The sequence below is a fragment of the Cavia porcellus genome, unplaced genomic scaffold (assembly GCF_034190915.1).
Source record: "Cavia porcellus strain 051 isolate PalLab524CR breed Dunkin Hartley unplaced genomic scaffold, mCavPor4.1 scaffold_8, whole genome shotgun sequence".
Classification (NCBI taxonomy): domain Eukaryota; kingdom Metazoa; phylum Chordata; class Mammalia; order Rodentia; family Caviidae; genus Cavia; species Cavia porcellus.
Genome location: NW_026947491.1, coordinates 31,058,623 through 31,085,386, shown reverse-complemented (window position 1 = coordinate 31,085,386; position 26,764 = coordinate 31,058,623). Strand labels below are relative to the sequence as shown.

General features: G+C 34.4%; 1 protein-coding gene across 2 annotated transcripts in view; it reads left to right on the top strand.

Annotated features, from left to right (window-relative positions):
• The window catches only part of Abcd2 (ATP binding cassette subfamily D member 2), a 62,363-nt gene that overhangs the window by 24,438 nt on the left and 11,161 nt on the right, over positions 1–26,764 (top strand). For both annotated transcript variants that reach the window (XM_063254552.1, XM_003466778.5), the window contains exons 7-9: positions 10,672–10,817; positions 15,465–15,549; positions 25,695–25,820. In XM_063254552.1, coding sequence (XP_063110622.1) covers positions 10,672–10,817; positions 15,465–15,549; positions 25,695–25,820 — 357 coding nt within the window. The remainder of the gene's footprint in view (positions 1–10,671; positions 10,818–15,464; positions 15,550–25,694; positions 25,821–26,764) is intronic.

The window sequence follows — 26,764 nt, the reverse complement described above, 5'->3', positions numbered from 1 at the left end:
GTTGTCTGGGGAAAGCAGTGCCTAGACTGAAGTATTGCCTTTCTGTTGATGGTACGGCACGAAACTCACTGTCTGCCCACACAGGTTTTTGCAAGTCTGATTCGATTTTTGGTTTAACTGTCCAGCAACAGTTATGAACACCGAGCAGATTTTTTTTTTTTTTTTGAACTTTGCTGTTCGAGTAATGCAAAGTTCAAGCTTGGAACTGTTAGCAAATCGAGACATCACTGTACTTATAAAAATAAAACTTTTGAATACTATGCATACTACTTAATAGTTGTAAATCACATTTTAAAATTAAATACAACATAAAATTTTAAATTTGATTATAAGCAAGACTGGCGACATCATTAATTAGAATATAGAAAGTTAAATCTCGATAATTTTTCTGACTACAGTTTTATATACAAATAGTACAATCTGCATAAGTCATGCTAAATACAGTATTTTAAATGATTAAAGTGAAGTTCAGAGCCTTACAGTTCAGAGGTAGCATTTACCAAGCAAGGTGAATTTACCAAGTCTTTAGATGCAAACTCTGTATCCACTACCTCTGTTTCAGATGAATAAAATTACCCTAGTAAAACATCTTGTTTGAAATGAACCATCCAAATTTGACTATAAACATTTTCTAAGGTAATCAACGATAATTAAAGTCTTTGAACTGTTTCAACTTTCTGAGGAAAAACAAAATATCATTCTTTAAATTTTACTTTAAAATTTTCTATATTTAACTGGTTTCTTAAGAAGTTAGAACATGAAATCTCAGTTTTTAGAAGTGCCAGCCTTCAAACTTTTTTTTAAAATTAAGTTTATTGGTACATTTTGGTATACATTAATGATCACATTCAGCGTAGTGTTCTTTTTTATGACATTTCCAATATTGCCCTTTAGTGATGTAGCCTATGTAATTTTAAAATTTAATAAATTGAAACTGATTTCATCTTAAGAATGTGGTGACCTTATAAGATAATAGATTCTGGGGCATCTTAAGGGCTAAGAATCTGGCCTGTTACTTTGTTTTTAAGTTATACAGTGTTAAACAGTTACTGTGTTAGTGACTACTCTTCATAGTTTTTTTCATTTTCTTCTATTACATTCTATACGATAGGTATTAGTATCCCTATTTTATAGATGAGAACATTTAGAGAGGTTGAAGTCATCCTGAAGACAAGTATTTGAGATTCAAGTGTGTCTAGTTCTAAAGCCACTTTGTCTTGATTAATACTGGCAACAGCAGAGAGGTCCCTGTAAGATTACTGTTCTTCATCTGCCTTGTAAGAGTATTGCCAGCGCTCTCTTGCTTGCTTTCTCTCTCTCTCTCTCTCTCTCTCTCTCTCTCTCTCTCTCTCTCTCTCTCTCTCTTTGTGTGTGTGTGTTGACTCTATACCAAGATATTGTTTGAGGGCAAAAGATTGTGTCTATTCCTTGTTAAACTGGAGATAGAGGAGAACCAAGGCAATTTTAACATAAAGTATCATAGATAGTCTTTCATTCGAATATATTAATTTGAAGGAAGCTATATTCTTATGAAAGTGAAATTATGTTCAACTCACTTTCAAAGTAGGTTTTCTCCATAATCCTGGTCTCCTAAAATATTTTTCTATTAAAACTTTAACTTCTCAAAACTGTTTCCTTAATTTTAAATCAAAATACTTACAGAGATACGAAGCAAGAAAATCTTAGATTTCACAGTGCATTATGGTATAATTAATATTTACCCTTGATGTTATGATATTATCAAAAGAGGAGGGTATCTGTTGCAAAGAAAGTAAAGACTTCATATCAGGGTGGCTGGGGATTTAGCTCAGCGGCATAAGTGCCTGCCTTGCAAGCAGGCAGTCGTGAGTTCGATCCTTGGTACCGATAAAAAAAAAATGAAAAAAAAAAAAGACTTCATATCAGGAAGTAATGAAGAATGGGCAGAACATTTGAGTGAATGCCAGTAACACCATCATGATACGGCTGCGCTTGTACCAAATAAGTTTTGTGATATTTAAAAAGGAGAGGCTATTTTGGATTTTTTATATATGAATGCCTTCCAAATCCAGGATTTACCCTTTAGGGGTACTTTATGTAAAGTAATCACTTTTTCATACACACATATAAAACTAGATGATGACTGTTAAAGGATAAGGGAGCACATGAGATCAAAAAAGAGGAGATAGAACCTGTGTCTCTCCTGTATGAAGCACAAGAAAGATTATGTTTTAGTATTTTCAATGAGATCTTTTCTTTTCTTCTTTTTTGCCTCAAATTTAAAAATGATGTGGTCTGGAAATAGATCTATGTGAGAATACAGGGGAAAGCTAATTTAAGTATCCTGATTACTTTTCCTTTGGATAACTAGTTTCTGAGCCTTTTGATTCTTAATGAATCTAATTGCCAAAAAAGCAAGGAGATACTCTTGAGGACAAAAAGTGTGTTTATTTAAGTAGAAAACAAGCTGGGAAAGCTATTGCCTGAATGGAAGTTGGATCTATAAGAGCCATTCCAGTAGAGGAAGAACATGGTGTGACTTAACTCATCCCCCCTACCTAATAGATCACACATACATTAATCCTGCTGTCCCCAGAGTAGAAAAAAAATGTGGGCTTAGGGAGTGGCAATTCTGCTGGAACAGATTTTGCTCCTGTTGAGTTTGACCAAATCTTTATAGAATATAAGCAGAAAACAGCATCCTTATGTCTATACAGCACCGTTGGTATCCTAGTAAATCCACTGTAACATTGCAATAAATGTTGGACTGATGATTGTATAAATGAATTAGTGAACATCACTACAGATTTCCAGTCTACTGTTAAATCAGTCTAAAATGTTGTACTAATTATGAACAATGTATTTCTTTAGTTGCTTGCCCTAGATGTTTAATATAATCTTGTTTATGATGAGGGTAAATAAATATGTCACTGAATATGTCCCTTTTTTCAGGGAATTATTTAAGCCATGAAGAAGATTCAGCAGTATTGCTGTTAGCTAATTGACTTTATTCCTTGCTTTCTAACTATTAGACCCAAGGCAAGTAAACTGTGTATTAACATTTTTTTTTTCTTTTTTCGTTTTTATCGGTACCAGGGATCGAACTTACGACTGCCTGCTTGCAAGGCAGGCACTTATGCCGCTAAGCTAAATCCCCAGCCCCGTGTATTAACATTTTTAACTGACAAAATTGTAAATTGTGCATTTTGGTCCCTCTTACATACTAATTAGAATAGTTTAGTTTTCATACATTTTCTTTTCAGCATAAAGGAACTTTTAAAATGATTTCCTATAGTTTTCCATTATTAGGAAAACCTTAAGGACACTTCTCTTATATTTAACTGTTCTGTGGGTTAATTTATAATAGTGAGGAAAAAAGTACTTGTTTTTATTGAAAAGTTGTCTTCATTTTAGGAGTCAATCATTAGGTCAAACTATTGAACTGTAGTTTTGTAGATCAAATATTACAATTCTACCTGGTAAACAAACATAACAATAAATCCTCTTTAAAGTTAACTTTTAGAGAAGTTTGTATTCTCAACAGCTTGGCAACACTTTAATTCCCCCATTAATAGTAGTAAACATGCTCATAAGAGGCTGTGTGTAAGGAACCTAGCAGTTCCCTAGCCTAAAAATGTAACTTAAGTAGTAGTTCATATCTCTTTCCAAGTGGCTGTTCTTCCTTCCTGCCAAATAGTAGAAATGATTTTTATGCACTCAGGATGCAAGTGTGTTCTTACTATGCATGAAAAAATCTGATGATATGACCAGTACCAAAATGTGCATTTTAATGAATTATTAAATGACTGGATTTTGTGGTTTTCAGATTGCTAACTTCTTTCTATGTTATTTGGTGGTATATTATTCAGCATAGCATATTTCATGCCATAAATAGAGTTAAAATTATTGTAAAATTTTTATCAGTGTTATTCTCAATTAACAAGTAAATCAGAGGGGCTGGGGATTTAGCTCAGCGGCAAAAGCGCCTGCCTTGCAAGCAGGCAGTCGTGAGTTCGATCCCTGGTACCGATAAAAACGAAAAAGACAAAAAAAAAAAACAAGTAAATCAGAAAAATTTTGTTTTCTTTGCATACAGATTTTGTACAATAAATTTTTCTTAGAATTTGAATTGTTTATTTATTGTCAGCTTAGAAAATGTTTAGTATTTTATGTGATGATTCCAGAGGCTCCAGGTAAAGGACAGAGATAAATGACAGTTATCTCAATGTTTTCCATTTCTTTCTACCTTTGTCTTGAATAGAAAATAGAAAAGTGTAGACTCCAGTAAACATCAGTGTTTACCAAAAAAATACCGCACAGAATGTCAGATATTTAAATGCTAACATAGTGTAATGCAAATTATAAGAACACTCTGAAACATTTGTATCAACAATAAAAAAACTGTAACTATGGGGGAAAAGGTTTGTTCTGAAATAAACTTACTATAATAGTAAAATAGTTTCAAACATAAATGCATAAGAATTCCATATTTTGAAAAAATTGTGTTCATCATTTAAATAGTGATAATTGTTTAAGTCATCCTGTGATACTGGTGGGTTTGTTCTAATGTCTTTTCTACAATGTATGAAAGTGATTCTGGGTTTTATTTCAGTAAATTGCCAGAATTTATATTCCTACCAATTACAGTCTATTTCCTGTGTTGCTTAGACTAGATATGTTATATGATCCCCTTTTTGATGGGACAGATCAAATAAACCAGTAATATTTTGGCGTGGTAATTGATCTACCTGAAATGTTTGAAAGATAATCTGATAATGCCTATATATCTAGAAAGGAAGGTTTACTAAAAGGTAAGTTTAAGTTCTTATTTATTATGTATAACTTTGATGAACTAGAGAAACTTGAGCTGTTAAAGTCTAGGTCTCAGAACTGGAAGGAGAATCAGTCACAAACTAACCATATAAACATTGTACATATACTCTTTCATTTTCTCATGTTTTCTTGTTGGTTTAACATTCTCCCAAATATACTTGACAACATTTCCAGAGAATGCAGTAGTGACTAATGTCATAATCATGTTTTTAAATCATATTAATAAAACTTAAGTATGCTTAGTTGCTATGTACTTCACTAAATATATTAAATGTATTGTTTTTACCATTTTGTATGGTTATAAAACAATTCAAAAAATTTTAATTTTAATAGAATAGTAGTTGATGTTTTTAATATATAATTTCATAAATATTTTATATAGTGTCACCAACATAATGGTAGATAACAATTTTCCAAGGGAGCAGTTTTCATATTTTTATATAATTTTGTTTAACAATAGGTCAGATAACAAGCTATGTAATGATATTTGCAGTTTTTTAGCATTGTAAAATATTTATGATTTGGCATTTTAGTGAAATCCTAGCCTTGCTGAATAAAAATAATATCTAATAATCATACTTTCTTTTGATTTTTTAAAATTTCAAGACTATGTATTTAAAGTATTATTAGACTTTTGAAAATCCCAGAAGCAATTAAGCACTGCAAAAAATGTTTTTTCTTTTAAAGTTGAATCCTGATGAAATCATTTTCCATCTCTTTCATCAAAGAAAATTGACCTATAACAAAATACCTAAAGAAAGTATAAATAATGTTACATTAGTCTTCTAAAGAATGTGCAATATTTTACTCCTCCTAATTCCTGAATCAAAGAAAGTACTTGTCAGCCTAGTGCATTTTGATACCTTTGAGGCTCCATGGAGTGCTCCAGTGAACTAGATATTGCCCCAGTTTCTAAAAGAAATGCTTCTGTGTAAACCTGAGGCACTACTCTGAGTTCTCAATAAAATACAATCTTTAAAATCTACATAGCTGGGAATTTAGTAATTGTTAATCATATTAAGTATAATAAAACTTTACTCTGGGACATAAAGCAACAGTCTCTTACCTGACTAAACAGAAATTATGTTTTCATCTGCTCTTTTTTCCAGTCTGTTTGTTGTACTGAGGAACAAACCCAGGGTCTTGTACATGTCAGGCAAGTGTTCATCAGTTGAACTTCATCACTAATCTGATCCTCTTTAAGATGTTGTATCATCATTTAAGTAGAGAACTTAAGCCTTAGTAGAAATGAATTGTTTGTTTTCATGATGATTATTATTGAGTACCTTTTTCATGCCTGGACTTTACTAAGTGATCTTACCACACTGTATTTTGTAGCTTCATTAAAAACCTATTGCTTCATTTACCCTTATAACAAATGGAATTTTTAAAAGTTGCTTTACAAATAAGGTAGCTAGGACAGAATTATGATCTCTATACTAACGGTGAGACTAGGATTCAACTCCAGAACCATCTCTTCAAGTTCCATTATTGGAACCAATATTCCACATGGTCTTTACTGAAAATGGCAGTATAAAATACAATTGTATAAAATATTGGCAATTGATGGAGTGATATGGTAGAACCATATAAAATCATGTGTGAAGTGAATGATCAGAATGAATCTGTCATTGCAGTCTTGGCTGTGTACTGTGTTGGGACTATTCTTTGGGCTAGTATCTGGATTTTACACTGATGTGCAAGGCCAGCTGTGGTTCTGATTTATATTAAGTTTAAGCTAGCATCATTTTGGAAAGCAGCAAGAAATACTCTTTTCTAGTCTTGCAGTGTGTTTCTTTTACCAAGTAGCCTCAGAGTACCTAATTAAAACTGTTTGTTGACTCTAGTGTTGAATTTCTATTTTATGTTAATATTGTATTAAACATTAGTTTCAGATAATATTATAAATATTATATAGCCATGAAAATATTATAAAGCCATGAAAAAGAAGGAAATTGTGTCATGAGCAGAAAAATGGATGGAACTGGAGATCATCATATTAAATGAAACAAGTCAGACTCAGAAATACAAATATTGAGCATTTTCTCTCATACGTAGAAGCTAGCAAGAGGCAAAGTGACGGTAAACTGGGAGGTAAAGTTTGCAAAAAAGAAAGTGACTGGGGGTAAGGAAGGTAACAAAGAATATGTCATATGCAATTATCAAGAAATGTAACCAGAAATGCTTCAGTCACCATTTTTCTATGGAAAAATAGTCAAAATTCCTTAAAAAATTTCCTCCAGCAGTTCATCCATAAGACCAAAAAGTGAAAACAGTTTAAATATCCAGTAACATGAGTGGATTAATCAAATGTGACATAGCCATGACAGCAGAATATTATTCAGCAATAAAAAGGAATAAGTCATTGTTACGTGCTGCATAGACCTGAAAATATGCAAGTAGGAAGAAGTTGGTTGCGAGGGGACATCTACTGTACAGCTCTACATATTTGAAATGTCCTGAATAGTCAGATACCTGGAGACAGAAACAGATTAGTGGCTGGCAGGGGCTGAGGAGAAATGGAAAGTGTCTGCAGCTGATGTTTTTGGAAGTTGAAGGAAATGTTCTGGAATTAGTTACGATGGTAACAGGAGCTTACGAATATATTTAAAACACTGAACTGCGCACCTTAAAAGTGTTAACTACCTGTGACCACACATCTGTGATTCCAGCTACTCGGGAGGAGGCAGGGTGATCATAAGTTTGAGGCCAGTCTGGCAACTCACAGAGATCTTGTCTCAAAAAGTGAAAAGGTCTGGCATACAGCCCAGGGGGAGAGTAACCTCAGGCTCAATCCCCAGTATTGGGGGTAAGAGGTGAATTTTTTTTTAATTTTAAAGAGATTAAGACAAAAGAGGATCTAGCAAAGCAGATCAGATCAGAACAATGTAAGCAACACAGTATTTCACCACAATAAAAGGTGAATTTTATATATGTGTTAGATGTCAGTGTAAACAATCTATGGCAGAATTTCTAAAGATTTATTTTAAAAATCAAGTTTGTATAATATGTATATATTAATATTTGAATATTTGAAATGTAAAAAGTTTGGATAGTTAAATACATTATAAAGTATCCTTGTGTTATCAGTCCTTCAACCAAATGATTTGTATAATATGGGAGTACAGGTAGACATCTGGTCTATGAAACACATTTTAGATTTTTAAAAAATCTCTTGAGACTCACACAATACACACAACATACACATAACTACATTGCTTATTCTCCTTTTTAAAAAACTGGTAATCTTAAATCATCCCTATTTTGGAGTGTATTTTCAAAGAGTAGGGGTATTCTTTAACAAAACAGTGCAACTGTCAAATCCAGGACATTTAACATTGATGTGTTGACATCAAAGCTATAATCTAGTTTACCAGTTGTACACTTCATAGTAACTTGTAAGCATTCTCTCATTTTGGCTTGTCTGATACTTTCCTCAGGTTGTCAATTTTGAAGAAATATTATAATAATTTCCAGGGACGACTATAACAAACTACTGAAAACTTGGTGGTTTTCTCACATCACTGGAGGCCATAGGTCATGCTGACAGTCCTCACTCTGTACGGGATCCAGGGGAGAATGATTCCTTGCCATCTTGGTAGCAGGAGAACTCCATTCTCCACCTCCTTCTTCACATGGGCTTTTCTCTCCTGTGTGCTCCTTTTATGAGAGGATTTATTGGATTTGGGGCCCATCTCATGATCCTGTCTCAAGATCTTAATCTTAATTATATCTCCAAAGATCCTGTTTCAAACAAATTCATAGCCACAGTTAGGAGTTTTAGGCCAGGTATGGTGGTACACCTCTGTAATCTCAGTTCTTGGGAGGCTGAGGCAGGAGGATTGTGTTGAGTTCGAGACCAGCCTGGACTACATAGTGAGATCCTGTCTTAAAACAATTAAAAAAAAAAGAAAAGAAAAGAAAAGGTGTTAGGACTAGATAGTAATTTTTAGATCCTGAATTCAACCCAATGCATTATCCAAATGACATTATGTCCTCTTGATAATGTTAGGTCTTCACAGACATGAGAAGAAATACAAAAAATAAATGTGACTTAAATCATAAATTCTTATCAATGTTGTAATTCAAATTGAATATTAGTTTTTCTTGCCTTCCCACATTCACTTCTTCCAGTGAGATTTCCAGCTTCTAACATTACCAAAATTTACTCATTTGATCAGTCCTATAATACATATAAAAGAGTCCCAGAATTGTAAAACCTGTGGTCATTACGAAAAGTAAATTTGCCAGATAAGTTTCAAGATTTGTTAGTAATTTTTTAGTCTTTGTCTTAATTTATATAGCCAAATTCAAAAGTTACTGAGATTTATTCACCCCCACCTGTATACTCCTCTCTGTGTGTAGTTATCAATTTCATATACTGTTTAATTATTTTGTCTCCCTCCCTCTATTCTTGTTGATTTAATTTTATTTTTATTGAGTAATAAAATTTTAACATGATTCTAAAGTAAAAAAAACAAAACAAAACTATATATCAAAGATATTTAGTCATTCTCTCCCCTGTCCATTCTGTCTTCTACTTTATCCTTAGGTAACCAATTTCCCTACTTTCTCATATGCTCTTGTGTGTTTCTTTGGTAGATATAACCTTATATGTGTGTATTTCATTTAGTGATATAACTGGGGTTATTAACTGGGGATGATCTAGTCCCCTAGTGGACATATGACAGTATGTAGACGTTATTTCTAGACCCCACTGGAGGGAGCAATACTGACATCTAGTGGGTAAGGAATAGGTGTACTGCTAAATATCCTACAACACATAGAACAGCCCTTGGCGCTAAAGAATTATCTAGTTCAGTATTAGCACTATTCTTGAGAAACCCTACTATATCTACTCTTGCCTTTTATTTTCAACTGAACAATGCATAATGGATATCCTACTATATCAATTCATAAAGACTTTGCTGGTCTTTTTTTATAGCTACATAGTGGACATCCTGTAATTTACTCAGAAATTTTCATTTGGGCATTTCAGTGTTTTTCACAACTCTGCTATTTCATATGATGCTTTAATAGATAGTTCTATGCATTTTTTTTCATATTTTTAGAAGTATACATTCAAAGTCAATTCCCAGAAGTCAGTCATAGAGCAAATAATATGTCATATTGCCAGATCTCATCCATAGGTTGTATCATTCTGCATTTTCACAATACTACAAAACCTCCTATTTTCCCCATTGGCCAGCTGGTGGAGTGAATTATCAAGCCATTCAATTTTTGCCACTCATAAACCTGGAACTCTCATCATTTTAATTTTCATTTTTCTTACTAAGGATGGTTTTTTTTTCCTTTTGGTCTCCTTATACTGCTGAGACAATCCCCCAAATTTTATCATGTTTAACGTAAAGAAATTTAAGGTACAGAAGCAATAGTTATCAAATGCAGTAAGACAGAATATATATTTCCCTGCTACAAATGATTGTCAAATGATTTCTTGTGGAAGCTTTTCTTGCACTTATGTCTCAATATATTTTTTGCTTATTTGTTTATTTTGTTTTGGTGTGTGTTTGGATATGGTGTTTATGTGTTCATTTTTTGATACAAGGTCTAAATATAGCTCAGACTGATCTTGAACTCAGTAGATAGTTAAAGCTGGTCTTGAATTTATGGAAATCCCCCTGCTTCCGCCTGCCCAGCTAAATAAGTTTTATATATACATAATATATATATTATTTTTCAGCACCTGCCAGAGAAGTACTCATCAACAGGTTGCAAACACAATCCTAGAAATGCAATGTTTAAAGCTTGCTTTATTATTTTCAGATTACCAGAATGTCATTCTGAAGAAGTTCAAGTGACTTAGAACTTGATTCCTATATGCTTGCTGTTTTACAGACCTTATATGTCTCTTGGAAGTCTTCGGGATCAAGTCATTTATCCTGACTCAGTGGATGATATGCATGATAAAGGTTACACAGACCAGGATTTGGAATGTATTCTACACAGTGTCCACCTGTATCACATAGTCCAGAGAGAAGGAGGTAGATCTGTCATTTTTAAATGCATTTGACTTCTTTTTTTAAAAAAATGGATCTATATTTAGTTTATGATTTAATTTGAATATATCCTATCATTGCAACATAATAAGCCCACAGAAATACAGTTGCCATGCTTTTCCATTACTGACAACCTCTTTTAGGCTTATATTTGTCCATTCCTTGGTTGATAGGGATTTGGGTTGTTTCTAAGGTTTGACTATTACAAACTTTTTTTTTTTTCTTTTTCATTTTTATCGGTACCAGGGATCGAACTCACGACTGCCTGCTTGCAAGGCAGGTGCTTATGCCACTGAGCTAAATCCCCAGCCCCCGACTATTACAAACTTTGATGCTATAAACATAGGTGCACATATATCACTGTGATACGTTGCTTTTAATTCTTCTAGGAAGATACCAGGAAGGAGAATAGCTGGGTCAAATGGGACCTATAATCCTAGGTTTTAAAAAAAATTTGGTATTGTTGATTTGGTACTGGGAATCAAATTCAGGACCTTATATGTTGCTAGGCAGGTGCTGTGCCACTGAGCTATATCCCTGGCCCCTAATCTTGGTTTTCTAAAGAATCTCCACCCACAGTGGAAAAGGATTCCTTTTCCCTCACAGCCCAGCCAGAATTTGTTATTTCTTTATGATAGCCATCCTTTCTGGAGTAAGATGGAATCTCATCTTTGTTTTAATTTGAAACTCTCAAATAACCATTGATGTTGGAGGTTTTATCATATATTTATTTGCTGCTTACATTTCTTCATCTGAGAAGTGAGCAGCCATCTCAAATGCCCATGGGATTGGGTCTTTATGTTTCGGGAATCTGAATTTTTTCAATTCTTTATATGTACTATATATAAGTCCTTTGTCTAAGGAACAACTGGCTAAAATTTTTTCCCACTCCATGGGCTGTCTTTTAACTCTGTTGGTGATTTCTTTTGCTGTGTAAAAGCTTTTTAAAAAGATGAAATCCCAGTTGTACTATATCTGATGTAGCATACTAAGTTTATCAAGTCTCCATGTCACCACACTTAACATGCAAAAGGATTTTTTAAAAATGTAAATACACAAGTATTCCTGAAGCCAAAACCATTCTAGGTCTGTGTAAAGTCTTTGAGAGAAATATTCACCTGCCCAATGCTCAGTTCATATTAAATGCAATTATTTCACAAATGGTTGTCACAGAACTTTCTTCTCATTTTCTTTTCTTTTCTTTTTTTTTTTTTTTTTTGTCTTTTTCCTTTTTATCAGTACTGGGGATCGAACTCACGACTGCCTGCTTGCAAGGCAGGTGCTTATGCCACTGAGCTAAATCCCCAGCCCCTTCTTCTCATTTTCAATCCCATATTTTTACCAATTCACTTTCCTCTTTCTCTCAAGTAGTATAAAATAAAATAATGTAGTGAAACGTCTATAATGTGCTTTTCATCAGAGTATGAGATTTTTTAAAGAATAAGAATGTTGTTATGCATGTATGCATGAATGTTGTTATGCATGTATGCTTAAAATCACACTTTGAAATAATTTGATAATTCGTAATTCAATAGCCTAGAAATGTCACTAAAATAACAAGCCAGAATTCCAGATTAAATTTTGCATGGATCTTATGTTCCATTTCACAGTCCATTTCCACTATCAGTGTAGTAAATTGAGAATATGGGCTTTGAACTCAGAGTTCTAGGATCAAATCATAGTTACCACTACCTTCTGTATCTGAAACTGGAAAATGGGGATAAATATATTTTGTAACATTTTTGAGAAGGTTAGATAAGAGTACAGCTAAGGCATTTAGCACATTAGCACGTAAATATACAAAACTTAATAATGAGTGGTATTTCAGAGCTACGGTGTTGATACAGATATTTTCTCTTTGTATGATGATATTTTACATTCAATTTCATATATAGTATTTCATTTGATGCTTGTAATAAGCAAGTGATGCTGACAAGAGAGATATTTTTATACTGATTTTTATTGTTTGAAATTTCTACCATATAAGAAATGTAGGTTATTTTATTGTTTCACATGATCAGTTTCTTCCTGATTACAAAATATAGTGGTAAAGTAAATATTACATCTTTATCTTGGGCAAGTTATTTTGAGTAGTTTTGAAATCCAATAATCCAAATAAAAATTTAAAATAAAGATATGCTGCTCTTTTAAAAATCATGAGAAATTCCTAGAACTAGTTTACAAATACTGCAAATCCCAAGTACCATATTCCCATGCCCTCAGAAGGCCCCCCTCCATTTTAGAAAAAAGTATTCCAATTTAATAACTATAATTGTATGGTTTATTTAGTGTTTATAGTGTAGAATATCAGACAACTTATATATATATATATATATATATATATATATATATATATATATATATAATTTAATATCCTTAATCTAACAATGAGGACTTTACAATCCCCATTTTACAGATAAAATTCAGGTTAGTTAGCAGCACAGGAAATCACAAATTTTAAGTTACTGTTAATTGTGCTGTGCTACCTCCTACCTTTTTAGACATTAATAAGAACTCACATATCCAAAGGAACCTAGTTTTACTTGCTTAATCCTTAAACAGAAAACATTGGCACAAAGCAAGAAAAAACACTCCAATTTGTAAGTACATCACTTATTTTGGAAGAAGCCTGAAATTCTATTTGGATTAGCTCATCCTTTGCTTAGGAAAGGATAGAAATAAGAACTTCATTCCATCCCATCAAACAGGTTACACAATATGAAAGAATTGACAAATATGAACTAAAAAAGTGTGTGCAACTCCAGGAAGCAGGAAAGTAATTTTTTTTCTGAGCTGGCTCAGTCTCAGCATCGAAGATATTACAACTCCAGAGTTCTGATTTATGTGTTTGTGCAGTATCATTCATGAAAGCCTTAGGGTATAGTAGAACAAAGAACTTAGTTTATTAAAGTAGCAAAAATTAACCTTTTTGTTGTCTGAGATACATTTCTTTGCCTTGTGCTTAGTGATCAGGGAAAAATTATTTGAGCTTAGACTATTTCTCCACTTTGTAGCAATTTGAATCTATTTTTTGCATCATCACTTATATTTTGTAAAATTTAGTCATAGTGAAAGCATTATTTCAGTAAATTTCCCCAAACAAGAACTTAAAATCAAATAATATTTTGAGATTTTCTCCCTAATATAAAGTTATAAAGTTATATTTTTAAATAGATTATTTCTGGACATTTACCCAAGAAAATGAACAGTAATGATTTATTTTGAAAGATGGAATTGAGAGTGTCATTAGAAATAATGGAAAGTCTTTCCAAATATTTTTGTATTTGTTATTTTTAATATATTATCATATTAGACGTATTTAATTTTTGGTGTAAAGAACCCTTTCAGATTATGCAAAAATTAAATATACTTTCAAACACATTTTTCCTGTTGCTCCCATTGAATTGCCAGGCAAAATTAATAGAGGAGAAACACTGTTCTTAGTTCTTATTTATAATTTTAGACTTTTAATTCAATGAGCTTTGTAATAATTCTTCAAGGAAAAAAGATATTCAGAAATGTAGATGTGCACTCTGTGTTTAACAAGTAACGTATTTTTCTCTCCAAGATTCTCAACTTGGATACTGAAAAAGAATCCCATATTCTTCTGACCAGTGAATGATAAAATTAATCATTCTGATAATTTAGCTTCTCAGATACCCAATGAACAAAAAAATAAAGACTTCTTTTTCTTCCCTTTTAAACAAGTTATTTATAAATTTTAATGATGACAAAAGTTCAACAGAGAAATATGAAGGCAAAAAGCATGCAGTTTTTCTGAGAAACATCCCAAATACTGAGGATTTGAAAATGTTGTCCTAAGTATTTGTCAAGTTTTGACAGTCATTTTCTTTGAAAATTGGGCACTGTGGGAGTGGGACCGTGGTTTTATTTTTAGTTAAGATAGATTGCTCAGATAAAAGTATAAAAAAAGTTAGGCTGAGATATGAAGCTTTGCACTGATAGCTACAACTGTTAACTTTAGACATGTCTGTTACTCCATGAATTCTGAATCACTCACTTGTATGAGTCATTCTTGTATGGAAATAATAGTATCTGTCTTATAAGGAATATAATATATACTGAGAGAACCCTCCATGAAATGTCAGGCATGCAGGTGCTATTTAAATTAGTTCCTCTCTGAGGCTTTCAGTTTACCAGTACAGATTTGTCAGTCCTTCCAGTTCTTTCTAAAATAAGTAGAAGTCCACCAACATTTCTGGGATACTTAGAATCAAACACAGTTTTTAAGGTTCAGTGTTTAAAATTCTTACAAAATGATTTGTTATTGCTGGCATGGTGACACATGCCTGTAATCCCAGCACTCGGGGCTGAGGCAGCAGGATTGCTGTGAGTTTGAGGCTACCATGAGCTCCGTAGTGAGTTCACGGCCAACCTAAATTACAGAGTGAGGCCTTGTCTCAAAATATGATTTGTTATTATAAGGAGTGGTTACAATTAAAAGATTATCAAATCTAAGACAAAATGCTTGGCCATGAACTCCTGTAGTTTGTCCAAAAATATACTCTGTAAATTACTAGATTCTTCATGTTAACAATTAGAACTTGCCAGAAATCATTCTATTAGAAACAGTAATAATTCAACAAATGATCTACATACTTTTTTTTTTAGGATGGGATGCTGTTATGGACTGGAAAGATGTTCTGTCAGGAGGTGAAAAGCAAAGAATGGGCATGGCTCGTATGTTTTATCATAAGTAAGTATATGATACTCATGTAGCTGCTGTTACGCTATAATAACCAAAACAAGATTCACTATTTTTTTCTTAATTTAAAAATATCTTGGGACCAGAATATACCTCAGCCTGCCTGGCAAGTGCAAGTCCTGAGTTTGATTCCTGGTACCCAAAATAAAAATAAAAACTATATCATAAGTATGGTATTCAAAAATATCATAAGTATGGTATTTTCTACACAATGGAGCACTACTTTGCCATAAAGGAAGATAACTTGAGCCATTTTTCAAAAATGATGCACTTTGAGATCATAATGTTAAGTAAAATAAATCAGTCACATAAACTTAAATAACATATAGTTTCCTTTATTCAAGAAATGCAAATTATAAATAAGGAGCAAATAAAGGATAGCTGATAAGAAATAGGGAGCTAGATCATTCTCAAAGGGGAAGAGAAGCAAGAGATGGAGGGGGAAGAATGGGAGAGGGCAGGGGCAGGATGACAAAAGGAACCGAGATGTGTTCTGTGCACACAACTCCACACAAGGAATGTCAGCACGATAGACTGTACATATCACACACACTAACAAAGTGTCTTATGGAAAAATGAATGCATAAAGCAGACAGTATATAATGTCTTAGATTTTTTTTTTTTTTTGCGGTACTGGGGATTGAACTCACAACCTGGCACTTGCCAGGCAGGTGCTTATGCCACTGAGCTAAATCTCCAACCAGATTATTTTTTCTTTTAACAGAATCTTCAAGTGTTTTGTTTTTATTCCTGTTTCTTCCATGTGGAGTAATCTCCAATGAGATTAATATACTGAGGGCCAAATTAAATTTTTATGTATGATAAGACTTAAAATAGGATTACTACTAACTTCAGGATGTGAAGAATACATAAGCACTTTTATGTTAGTGTAAACTTGGTAGGTAAGCATTCAGGAATACCTATGAATTAGATTAGTAAATTCAAACTAAAACTTTATGATCATTCAGTAATCTCTTAAACTAATATTGCTCACTCCTTGACAAATCAGAGGCATATATCCAGTGGAATAATGAATCAGCCCACATGAGACTTAGTGGATTCAGAAAAATCAAGATTTAGAAGTTATTTCTTTGTTAAAACTTTTCCCGTTATAGCCAGATTTCTAGGCTTTTGAATTTAAGGATCCTAAGCACAACACATGAGAGAGAAGTATGAAAGCCATTCTAATTTCTTCTTCTTAGTTGTCCTACTCTCTGAAGAAGAAATCAATCTCTCTCCTTCCCCCTTCCCTTCCTCCTCCTGGCTCCCCTCTTCCTTCCCTCTCTCCTTCTGCCTTCTTTTCCTTCCCTCTTCGTCTCCCTCTCTTCTCCCTTTCTCTTTGCTTAGGTCTATTGCAATAAGAATCTGAATTGTGCAAGCATAATGTTAGTGAGAATTATCTTACTCATTTTTAGCACTCAAGGAAACAAGAATTGTGCCATAATTTGAAGCAGATTCAGTATTATCGAGTGAGAGCGCAACCGTTTATACTCTCCTAGAGAACTTTTTAAACTAATAAAAATCAAAAAATATATCAACTTCTCCTTACTAAACACTTAGAAACTTGTTGGCCATCCCATAAAAAGATACTTTAGGTATACAAAAATAGTAAAATTTCATCAAAAAAGGGAAATTATAAAATGAACTGCTTATTCCCATTACAGGGATTTAACAAATCCAACACAGTATTTGTCAAGCTTCATTTATCTACTTTTCTTTTTTTTAATTCTGGAGCTATTTTTAAGTAAATCAAAGACATTGTGAAACTTTCCTCCAATTGCTTTAATATAAATATCTGAAATATTAGGATATATTCTAACATGTCACAGGCACACAGAAATTGATAATCTAACACCTGCTTCATATTCAGTTTTCCTGATTGTTAAAAACCTGTATATATTTGGTTTGTTCAAACTAAGAGCTAAGTACATTTCACACTTATATTTTGTTATATCTTGATTCTTTTCTGATTATTTTTTTTATTTTATGAAAAAATGATTCCTTTTTAAAAAGAGTCCCTTTGACCCTTACCCCATCACCTTTCAAAACACTGACTTAAAGAACCCAGGGCATTTGTCACAATGAATGTTGTACATTCTAGATTTACCTGATTGTTCCATGAGATCCATTGAATATCATTCCTCTACTTCCCATTTTTCTTATAAACTAAAAATTAGAGCAAAATCTTCATTAGATTTAGATTCAGTTTTGTCATGACTGTAACATACAATGTCTATCATTAAAAGAATATAAGATCTAAAATTCCATTGAAATACAATTTTATGTTATTTTATAAAAGTAGAAAAGATGGGTAAATATAAAGAGTTAAAAATTTTGATATCTATAAAATGCCATTAAAATTTTGGGCTAAATTTTTAACAGTTTTGATATATAAAAGTGTATTGCAATCTTGGTCATGTTAATACAATTACTTTCATAAAGCATATTATAGTTTATATTCCTTTTATTTCATATCTTAATCCCCACTGATTTTGTGACTGCCTTATGGGCGGTGGCGTCTGTCGAATTATTTTTTTGTATAACAAGGCTCTCCTTGGCATCCAGATGGCAGCCAACAAGTCCAGAATTTGGGGAGCATTTTTAATCTTTTGGCGCCAGAAGTCAATAAGCACCATTTTTGATAAATGGCCCCATGAACATGGGCAGTAACAAACATGGGCATACTTTGACAACTTGAAGCCTCAGTGAGGGCAATGAGTTCAGCCCATTGGGCCGATATTTCTGGCTCTAGGGTTGGTTCCCATAGATTCTGAGAGTCTGTGGTAACAGCAGCTCCCGTGACCCGCTTACCTTGATAGATGTAACTGCTTCCATCGGAGAAATATAAAGGAACTCTGAATAGAGACTCATCTGTCAAGTCTGGTCTCCAATACAGTCGTGGAGAGGCAAGGAGGGGCATCATCAGGCAGCAGAGTAGCAGGGTTTGAAGCCGCTGTTCCCTTGAAACTGATGGTAGTCAGTAAGTAATGCCTGATAATGTATGACTTGGGAGTTGGGCAGCCATCGGTCTGGTGGAATCTTGATGAGAGTCTCTAGTGAATAGGAGGGGACAATTAAGAGTTTCTGCCCAAAAGTCAATTTTTAAGCTTCCTTTACCAGGAGGGCCACCAAGGAAATCACCTACAGACAAGGTGGCCATCCCGCTGCCACATAATCAAGTCTCTTGGAAAGATAGGCAACAGGCCTCTGCCAGGGTCCCAAACTCTGGGTCAGTCCTATGGCTCCTAGAAATTCTCGCATTTGCTTTTTAGTCACAGGGACTGGAATCTGTTGGATGGCTTGTATTTTCTGGAAGGAAAGAGCTTTTTTATGGAGAGTCCAACAACCAGTGTAGTCTTTCTGCCCAGCAGAAACCTCTTAAGCCTGGTCCTTAAGGCCCTCTAGGTTGTCAGATATCTTTTAAGCAACCTCTAATAACTGACTGAGGGGCATTTTCTCAAATCTCTCAAACTTTTGCAATTTTTGCTTAATATCAAGGGCCGACTGGGTTACAAAGGTAATATTAATGGCCCTTGCAATTTTAGGTGCTACCAGTGTATAAAAATGTGAAAGGCCTTTTGCAATCTTTTCAGAAAACTCCGAGGGAGACTTATTAGCCAATTGTCCCACCTCTGCTATCTTGGGCATATTGGTGGGTTTTCTGGGGTGTCCTAATGGCTGCTGAGAACAACTGGCAATACTGGGGAACCTCCTTACCTCTGATTGTCCAATCAGGGTGGGACAAAAGGGAAACATAGTTCTGGCATTCCGGATCAGAGGGCAGGCTTCATCTGGATGGCACACCACTTTTTTTGTCCCAGGGTGCCACATGGCAGGCCATTGTTTTACTGAAATTATATACTTAACAAAAAGGGCTTTTTCATAAGTAACAAAAGTAATTGTGCCGCATAATCTCCCAGATGTCCACAGCACATGCAAGAACTTGTGTTTTATCTCTATAATCACCAATCACATTAGGCACAATAGTTATTTCTTTTAAATTTAGATCGGCTTTTTCCAGTACAAGATGAATTATTCCTTTTTCTCTTTTTTTCCAGCAATCAAAATCTCAACTCTGTCTTTACAATCTATAGCATTCCTGGAAATTCCCCTCCCCCAAACTCACAGTATTGTAGATTATCCTGTTGGGCTCTTTGCTCTTGATAGCCATGCCACAGAAAGAAAGCATTTTCTGTTTTACATTTTTACTTTAAGACAAAACCACTTTTTTTCACTTATTACCAGTCAATTACTTTTTCTCTTGATTTTTAAACAACATTAAAACCTTTAACAAAATCCTTGAAATGACCTTTTTAGTAGTGGGCCCAGATGATTAAAACATATTTAAACATTTTATGTCTTTTTAACCACATTAAAATGCTACATCTTAAAAAACTGGTTTTTTTGTTTTTGTTTTTGTTTTTGTTTTTTTGTTTTTTGTCTTTTTCGTTTTTATCAGTACCAGAGATTGAACTCACGACTGCCTGCTTGCAAGGCAGGTGCTTATGCCGCCGAGCTAAATCCCCAGCCCCTAAAACTGTAACTTTTTTAACTGGCTCAATTATAGTATGATCTGGTTTTACTTGGTAAAGTTAATATGATTTTTCAAAAACCATAAATATACATATATGTGCACATATATTCACATTTTAACCAGAAAGAAAAATACTTTTTAAAAGGCATGCCAAGGTTGCAAGTAATCAACTGAGGACTAAAACATTAAACAAGGTGCCACAAAAGACAAGCCCAACATTAAAGACACAAACGAAGGTTTTTCTGTCCCCAGTTTGGCAAGCTAAAGGAACACAAACGGGCCCTAATGCCCCACACGGGCCTAGGTCCCCTACACCAGCCTCTTTTACACACACTTGCCTAAACCCTATACATAGGCCTAGGCCATATGGGCCTAAGCCCTCACACAGGCCTAGGCCACACACACAGGCCTAAGTTCGACTCATGGGCCTAACCTCTCACATGGGCCTAGGCCACACACACGGGCCTAAGCCCCACATTACAAATGGGTGATAACCCCCAGAGTCCGGTGTAGGAGGAGCTCTAGCTCATCTGCAGTCACTGCGTGCATCCAATTACAAACAGGAAAAAAAAAAACCACATGGGCCAAAGCCCAAAGTTACAAATGGGCCCCAAAAGCCTTAAATTACAAAACAGGCAAAAAAGGCCCCCCCGGGAGTTATCTCATTTTATCTGCAATTACAAATGTGTGCATTCAAATTACAAACAGGCAAAAAAAAAAAAAAAAAAAAAAAAAACCCAAATACTTACAGATGTTTTAGCCGATTGATCGGTGAAAAAATAATTTGGGGGGGGGTCCCCAGTAATCCCGAGCAAGCCCCCAAATTTTGTAATACACAAACGAGCCCCCAAACTCAAATTCAAAAATGAGGCAAAAACATATTTTAAAAAAGTAGCACTGATTTATTTTATCCTGGGCCCAGCGACACAGTGCAGTTGGAGATTGCAAAAGCTGTGTGTTGCTCCTCTATACTTGCCGCCTTTAAGTACATATCACAGTTTATAAAGTAAGGGTTTATGGTGTGGATCAGGAAATCTGCTAATGAAGAAGATCTTTGTTTTCCTTAGCAGAGAACAGAGGTCTAGCAGTAATTAACAATCCTTTGTCAGCTGATTTTAGTACCACATCTGTTATTTGTAGAGGGCAACAATGGTTAACATATCTATTAGGTTAGGTTTCACAATTCTTTACCGTGGAGAGCATTGATTAACATATCAATTAGATTACCCAGAGGGGGAAAGAAAACACATACACAGTATGGCCAGGCCACGTTACAGGTATTTTGGTATAATACAAATATAACAAAGATCTTTTGGCTAGTGTACAGCATTATGTATCTTTCTATATTATATAATATGCAGAGTTCATTGTTTTAAACGTTACATACCAAATGTATACATTTTAAGCATATAATTAAATTGCTTTTAATACATGCACATTCTGTAACCAATACCTGAAATAATATAAGAGAACATGTCTATTACTCTAGGTTTCCTCATGCCCATTTCCAATGATTTCCCCCAAAATCATTTTTATTCTGATTTCAGTCATCAAAAATTAACTCATCTGTTTAATAACTTCATACCAATGAAACTAGATAGTATATATTTTCCTATCTAGCCTGGAATTTTATAGTGAGGAAAACTATAAGTTGTAATATTGTGCTATTTGTAATAATGTACATAGTTTAAAAATATGATAAGTTAAAATATAAACCAAATTTTGCTCAGAAATTGTATTTTGGAATGTTGCTGTTATAACTTGGGTCCCGGTATAAAATCCAAGGAGGCAAGAGACCGAAAATTTAGGTGGCAAGGGCTTTATTTCCAGGCCTGGCAACCAGTCTCTGGGAGCCAATTTGGAGACTGTGTCCCAGAGACTGAAGGGAGGACTTTAAAAAGGGGCTGGAGGAAAAGTGGGGGGGGGGGGGACAAAGAAACCTGCAGAGCCATCAAACTTGTTGACCCAAGTCTGGAAAGTGTATTGCTGTCCACTTAGCTCTGACAATCTCGGGAGTTCCTGGTGTTTCTCAAATTACTCCCATCCTACAGACTGACATTATCTCGGAGTGGCACATCTGCAGCAATATTTGGGGAAGAAAGTGGACAGTTAATTATCCCAGGACAGCTCGTTTTCGCTAGTGGGTGCGAAGGGGTCAAGAGTTACAAGAAGCTGAAACTTAAGTTTTACAAAGATCTGATATCTAACTCATTTGATGCATACAGAACAAAAGGAAAGCACCAATTGGGGTTTGGGCCATAGTATTTCCCAGTAATTTCTTTGAAGCTAAACAGTTCTTAAAATTTGGGGCAGGCTCATTTTATGACAGATCATTACTGGGTCGGGAGGAGGTCACCAGAAACCCAAATTCTTTATGGCCTAGATAGATAGGTGAGGGGAGAGGGAGGCAATAAGGCGCCATACAGAACAGAAAACGGTGGTTATGTGTCAAGGTCAGGTGGTAAGGGGTTAAACTCATACGCAAATCTCTCTGCACACAAGCAGGTTACTTTAAACAAGTATAAATTAATGGGCCATTCTAGTTTTCTTTAGCTCTTTAGCGGAGAATAGAGGCACCTAACAGTGATTAACAACCCTTGTTAGCTTGTTTTAGCACAACTTCTGTAGTTTGGAGAGGGCAACAATGGTTAACATATCAATTAGGTGAGATTCTTGCAATTCTTTACAGAGGAGAGTATTGCTCAACATATCAATTAGGTCACTTAACATATCAGTTAGGGAAAAAGGATTAAAAAAACACATTTAGTAAGCTACTTTACAGGTTTGCTATAATACACATATAACGAAGCTATTTTCTTAGAGAACAACAGTTGCTTTGTCTGATGAGATTCATGAGTAAACTTTGTGACTTGGCATTGGTGACCAGCTGTTACCCTTATTACCCTGAATGGCTTTAAGTCTTTGTAGATATTCAGTAATATGATCCCATAGTTAGTGAAAAGCCATGTCATCTTAAGTGAGACTGTAAATTTTTCAGTGTGTTAAGATAAACCTTGCAATAAAGATGCATCAGTAAAAGATGTTAGTCCAAAGAAATTTTAAATTCCTGTAATTTGAAATAGATAACTGAAATTTTGTGTATGTAAAATATCATGGGTAAAATTTGGTAATAAATTATGATCAAGTTATAAGAATATAAATGGAAATTTCGTGAGCGATAGTAAGATCAATGAAAATGAACAACTATTTTAAAAAGTATCTATTGACAGAAGATAAAAGAGAAAAATCAAAAGGTATTTTAAAATTATACCCGGTGAAAGGAAAATATAATGTTGAGGAACTGCCTCCTCTTTTTCTCATAATTAAAAATAAGATTTGCATTGGACTGTGAAAGATTTGAGTTGACTAAAATAGAGTACTTTGACAGGAATTGCTGAGTATTATCACAGTATACTCTTTTCTGAGAGGATTTTAATTTTCACATTTAAAGAATGATCAGAAAGTCCCGCCTTGAGGGGAATGGATTGGGTTCCTCTTAAATCCTGTTCTCTGATGATGCAGCCAAGGAAAAACGAAAGTCTGAGAAGCTGTATTATCTTAATACTTTTTTTAGTGATACCAGTAGCAGATTCCTTGATGTGTTTAAACAAGCATGTGTACAATCACACACACACACACACACACACACACACACACTCACACACACCCCAATTCTGCCAAGGAAACAGAAGGGTGTGATTTAATTTCCATGTGCTAGATTAGAGGCTGCTATGACAACAGTGCAAAATATATATTTATTTTTTTTCTAATTCTAAAATGGCACTAATTCTCTATTTAGATCAAAGAATTCTGAAAAATAATCCAAAAGCAATAAACAAATTGGCTACTAGAAACACCTCGATACAAAGAAACAATCTTATCTCTTTTATATTTTCTTCTTTTTTCCACTTAAATCATTCACAGAATACTAATCAATTCAGATAAGAAGTAACACTTGATACTTAAGCCAGAACAGTAACCAAAAACTAACCCATAAAGCTATATCTATCAATGTTGTCCTGAGGCAGATGCAGTAGGTTTTTAGTTTTTTACATGGCAAGCAAGCATTTTTAGAGTGTAATGAATGTTAAATTGCCTATGACATCTTTACCTATTATCCTTGACTGTCTACCCAGAATAGGTAACGGGATCCTATTAATAAGCAAACTCATCTTAGAAAAATAACTTACAGTGCTGAGTAATTACTGTATTTATTGCTGAATAAGAAATTACTACTAATTTTATTTTTTTCTTTTGTCATTTATTTAAAAAATAACTTCATGAGGAAAATTATACTGGCAGCTGGGAACTGAATTTTCAACCCTAAAGTGAATCATGAGTGACAGTGTAGTATCTAACTTACTCCCAGTATCTAAGCAAAATCATGTTAGTAAATACCAGATACATACCTGAAGTCCAAAGTGGAATTGTGGCAGGAAAGGAAAAGGACAGAGAAAGATGAGAGTGAGGTGCTGATAAAAATGTGAGAGGAGTAAACAGAAGAAATGGAACATCATGACAAGAGAGTGTGGTATAGCAAAGCTGCTATCCTCATGGCAGCCAGGACGCAGCACATGGGAAAAGTGACTGACAACTAAACTCCCCAAAGTCACGTCTCTGTGACCCATCCACACATACACATCATGGTGTCCTTTAGTAATCTCTTAGGTGGCTCTCAGACCAATCAAGTTGACAACCAAGAATAACACTGACTTTTACATTACTAGAACAAAACACCAGACTCACTTATCTTATGGACAAAAGGTATGTATTTTAGCTCATCGCTTCAGAAGTTTGAGTATATGATCAGTTGGCTTCAAGGCAGAAACAGCGTAGGGGAGGAAAGCCACTCACCCCATGGCAGCCAGAAGGCAGAGAGCAAGGGAATAGCCAGTGACGAAAGAAAGGGGACAAGGACATAGCCTCCCAGCTTAGACCCCAGTGATGTACTTCCTTCCCCACCCCCTCGCCCCTCCTCACAGAAAGACTGAGCTATTTAGCACATGCAGCACATTAGTGCACCCAGGATCTGATTACTCACCAAGTCTGAACACATGAGCCTTTGAGGGGAGATTTTTGGTCCAAACCATAAGAAGTATGAAGTTAAATACCTGTGAGAAGGCACATTCATTTTTGCAGTCTTCTAGTGATGAAATTCCACTAATAATGCTTGGTTATTCATGCTGTTTATAAAATAATCTTCTCCTTATATCTGTGCGAAAAGGATTGTGGCCAGTTTAGTAATTAGCTCCTGTAAATCTGTTTTCATGTAATTAATCAAACCTTATGATCAAGAATTAACCTGTCTTCTGCAGGATAATGTGCACTCAGTAATCTGCCTCATCTTTCCTAGGACTCATATTTATGATTTATTCATTTACTTGGCAATAAGGGTTATTATCTTGTGAGGAGGAATTTAAGAAGAATGTGATACTCTAAGTGGAAAAACGCGTGACTGCTTTTTTCTTTATCACTTATCACATTTAATAATGTCATATGCCTCTTTACTGGTTTGAACTTGTTAGTATTGCAATTTAACATTTTCCAAAGAAAGATGTATGTTTCAAAGAGGAAAATAATTAATTTTTTTGTTTCTTTAAAGACCAAAATATGCACTGTTAGATGAATGTACCAGTGCTGTCAGCATTGATGTCGAAGGAAAGATATTTCAGGCTGCGAAAGGGGCTGGAATATCCTTACTGTCTATAACGCACAGGCCTTCTCTTTGGTAAGTGTTTCCATTGCCCGCTGATTTGTGGTAGGTGGTTTTTCCTTATATTTTTTAAAAGAACTTTGCAAAACTTTTCAGTGTAGAACATGAGGCATTTCACGTATTTTATTACCTGTATCCTATAGTATCTTCTTACCTGTATCCTATCCTTAACCTCCTACCTTAGTCATATAGAATTTAGATACTTCCAATGTATTATAACTGTAATGTATTATTTGGTCATTATCATTTCCTAGTAATTTTGAAAAGTTGTAGAAAAATCTAGTAATTTCTTTGAACTGAAAATATATATCATAACCCTAGCATATACTAGGAAATCGGTTTTTTAGTCCTTTTTTTGAAATCCAGGGTGAGGGGAGAAATGGATGACAACTTGGTATTTTCCCAAGTCATGAAGTTACAGAATACATGAGAGAAAAGCATATTTTTTATTTTAAGTAAAAGTGAGCTGAGCCATGCATGGTGGCTTATAATTCCAGCACTCAGGAGGCTGAGACAAGAGGACCACTGTGAGTTCAAGGCCAGCATGGGCTTCATAAGTGAGTTCAAGCCCAACCTGCACTACACAATAAGACCTTGTCTCAAAAAAAAAAAAAAAAAATTCAAAATGGGCTGAAATTTTTTATAAGTAATATTTCATGAAATTTAATGACATTTCTCTCTTTTAAAAAGATCCCAATATTTTTACAGCTTTCCTACTTTTCTACTGATTTATTATTGTAGTAACAATTGGGTAATGAAGCCTTATAAGGCATCTATTTTGTTGCAGCTTCGCTTTGTATAAGTCTCACAACAACCCCATGGAATATAAGTAGTCTAATTCTACCATTTTACAAAGAATCTGAATATTAGAAAAGCAAGAAAATTAGCTTCTGTGATAACATGCTCTTTACTATGATACATGGTACCCACTGTAAAAGAACTTAAAATGTGTTTTAGAC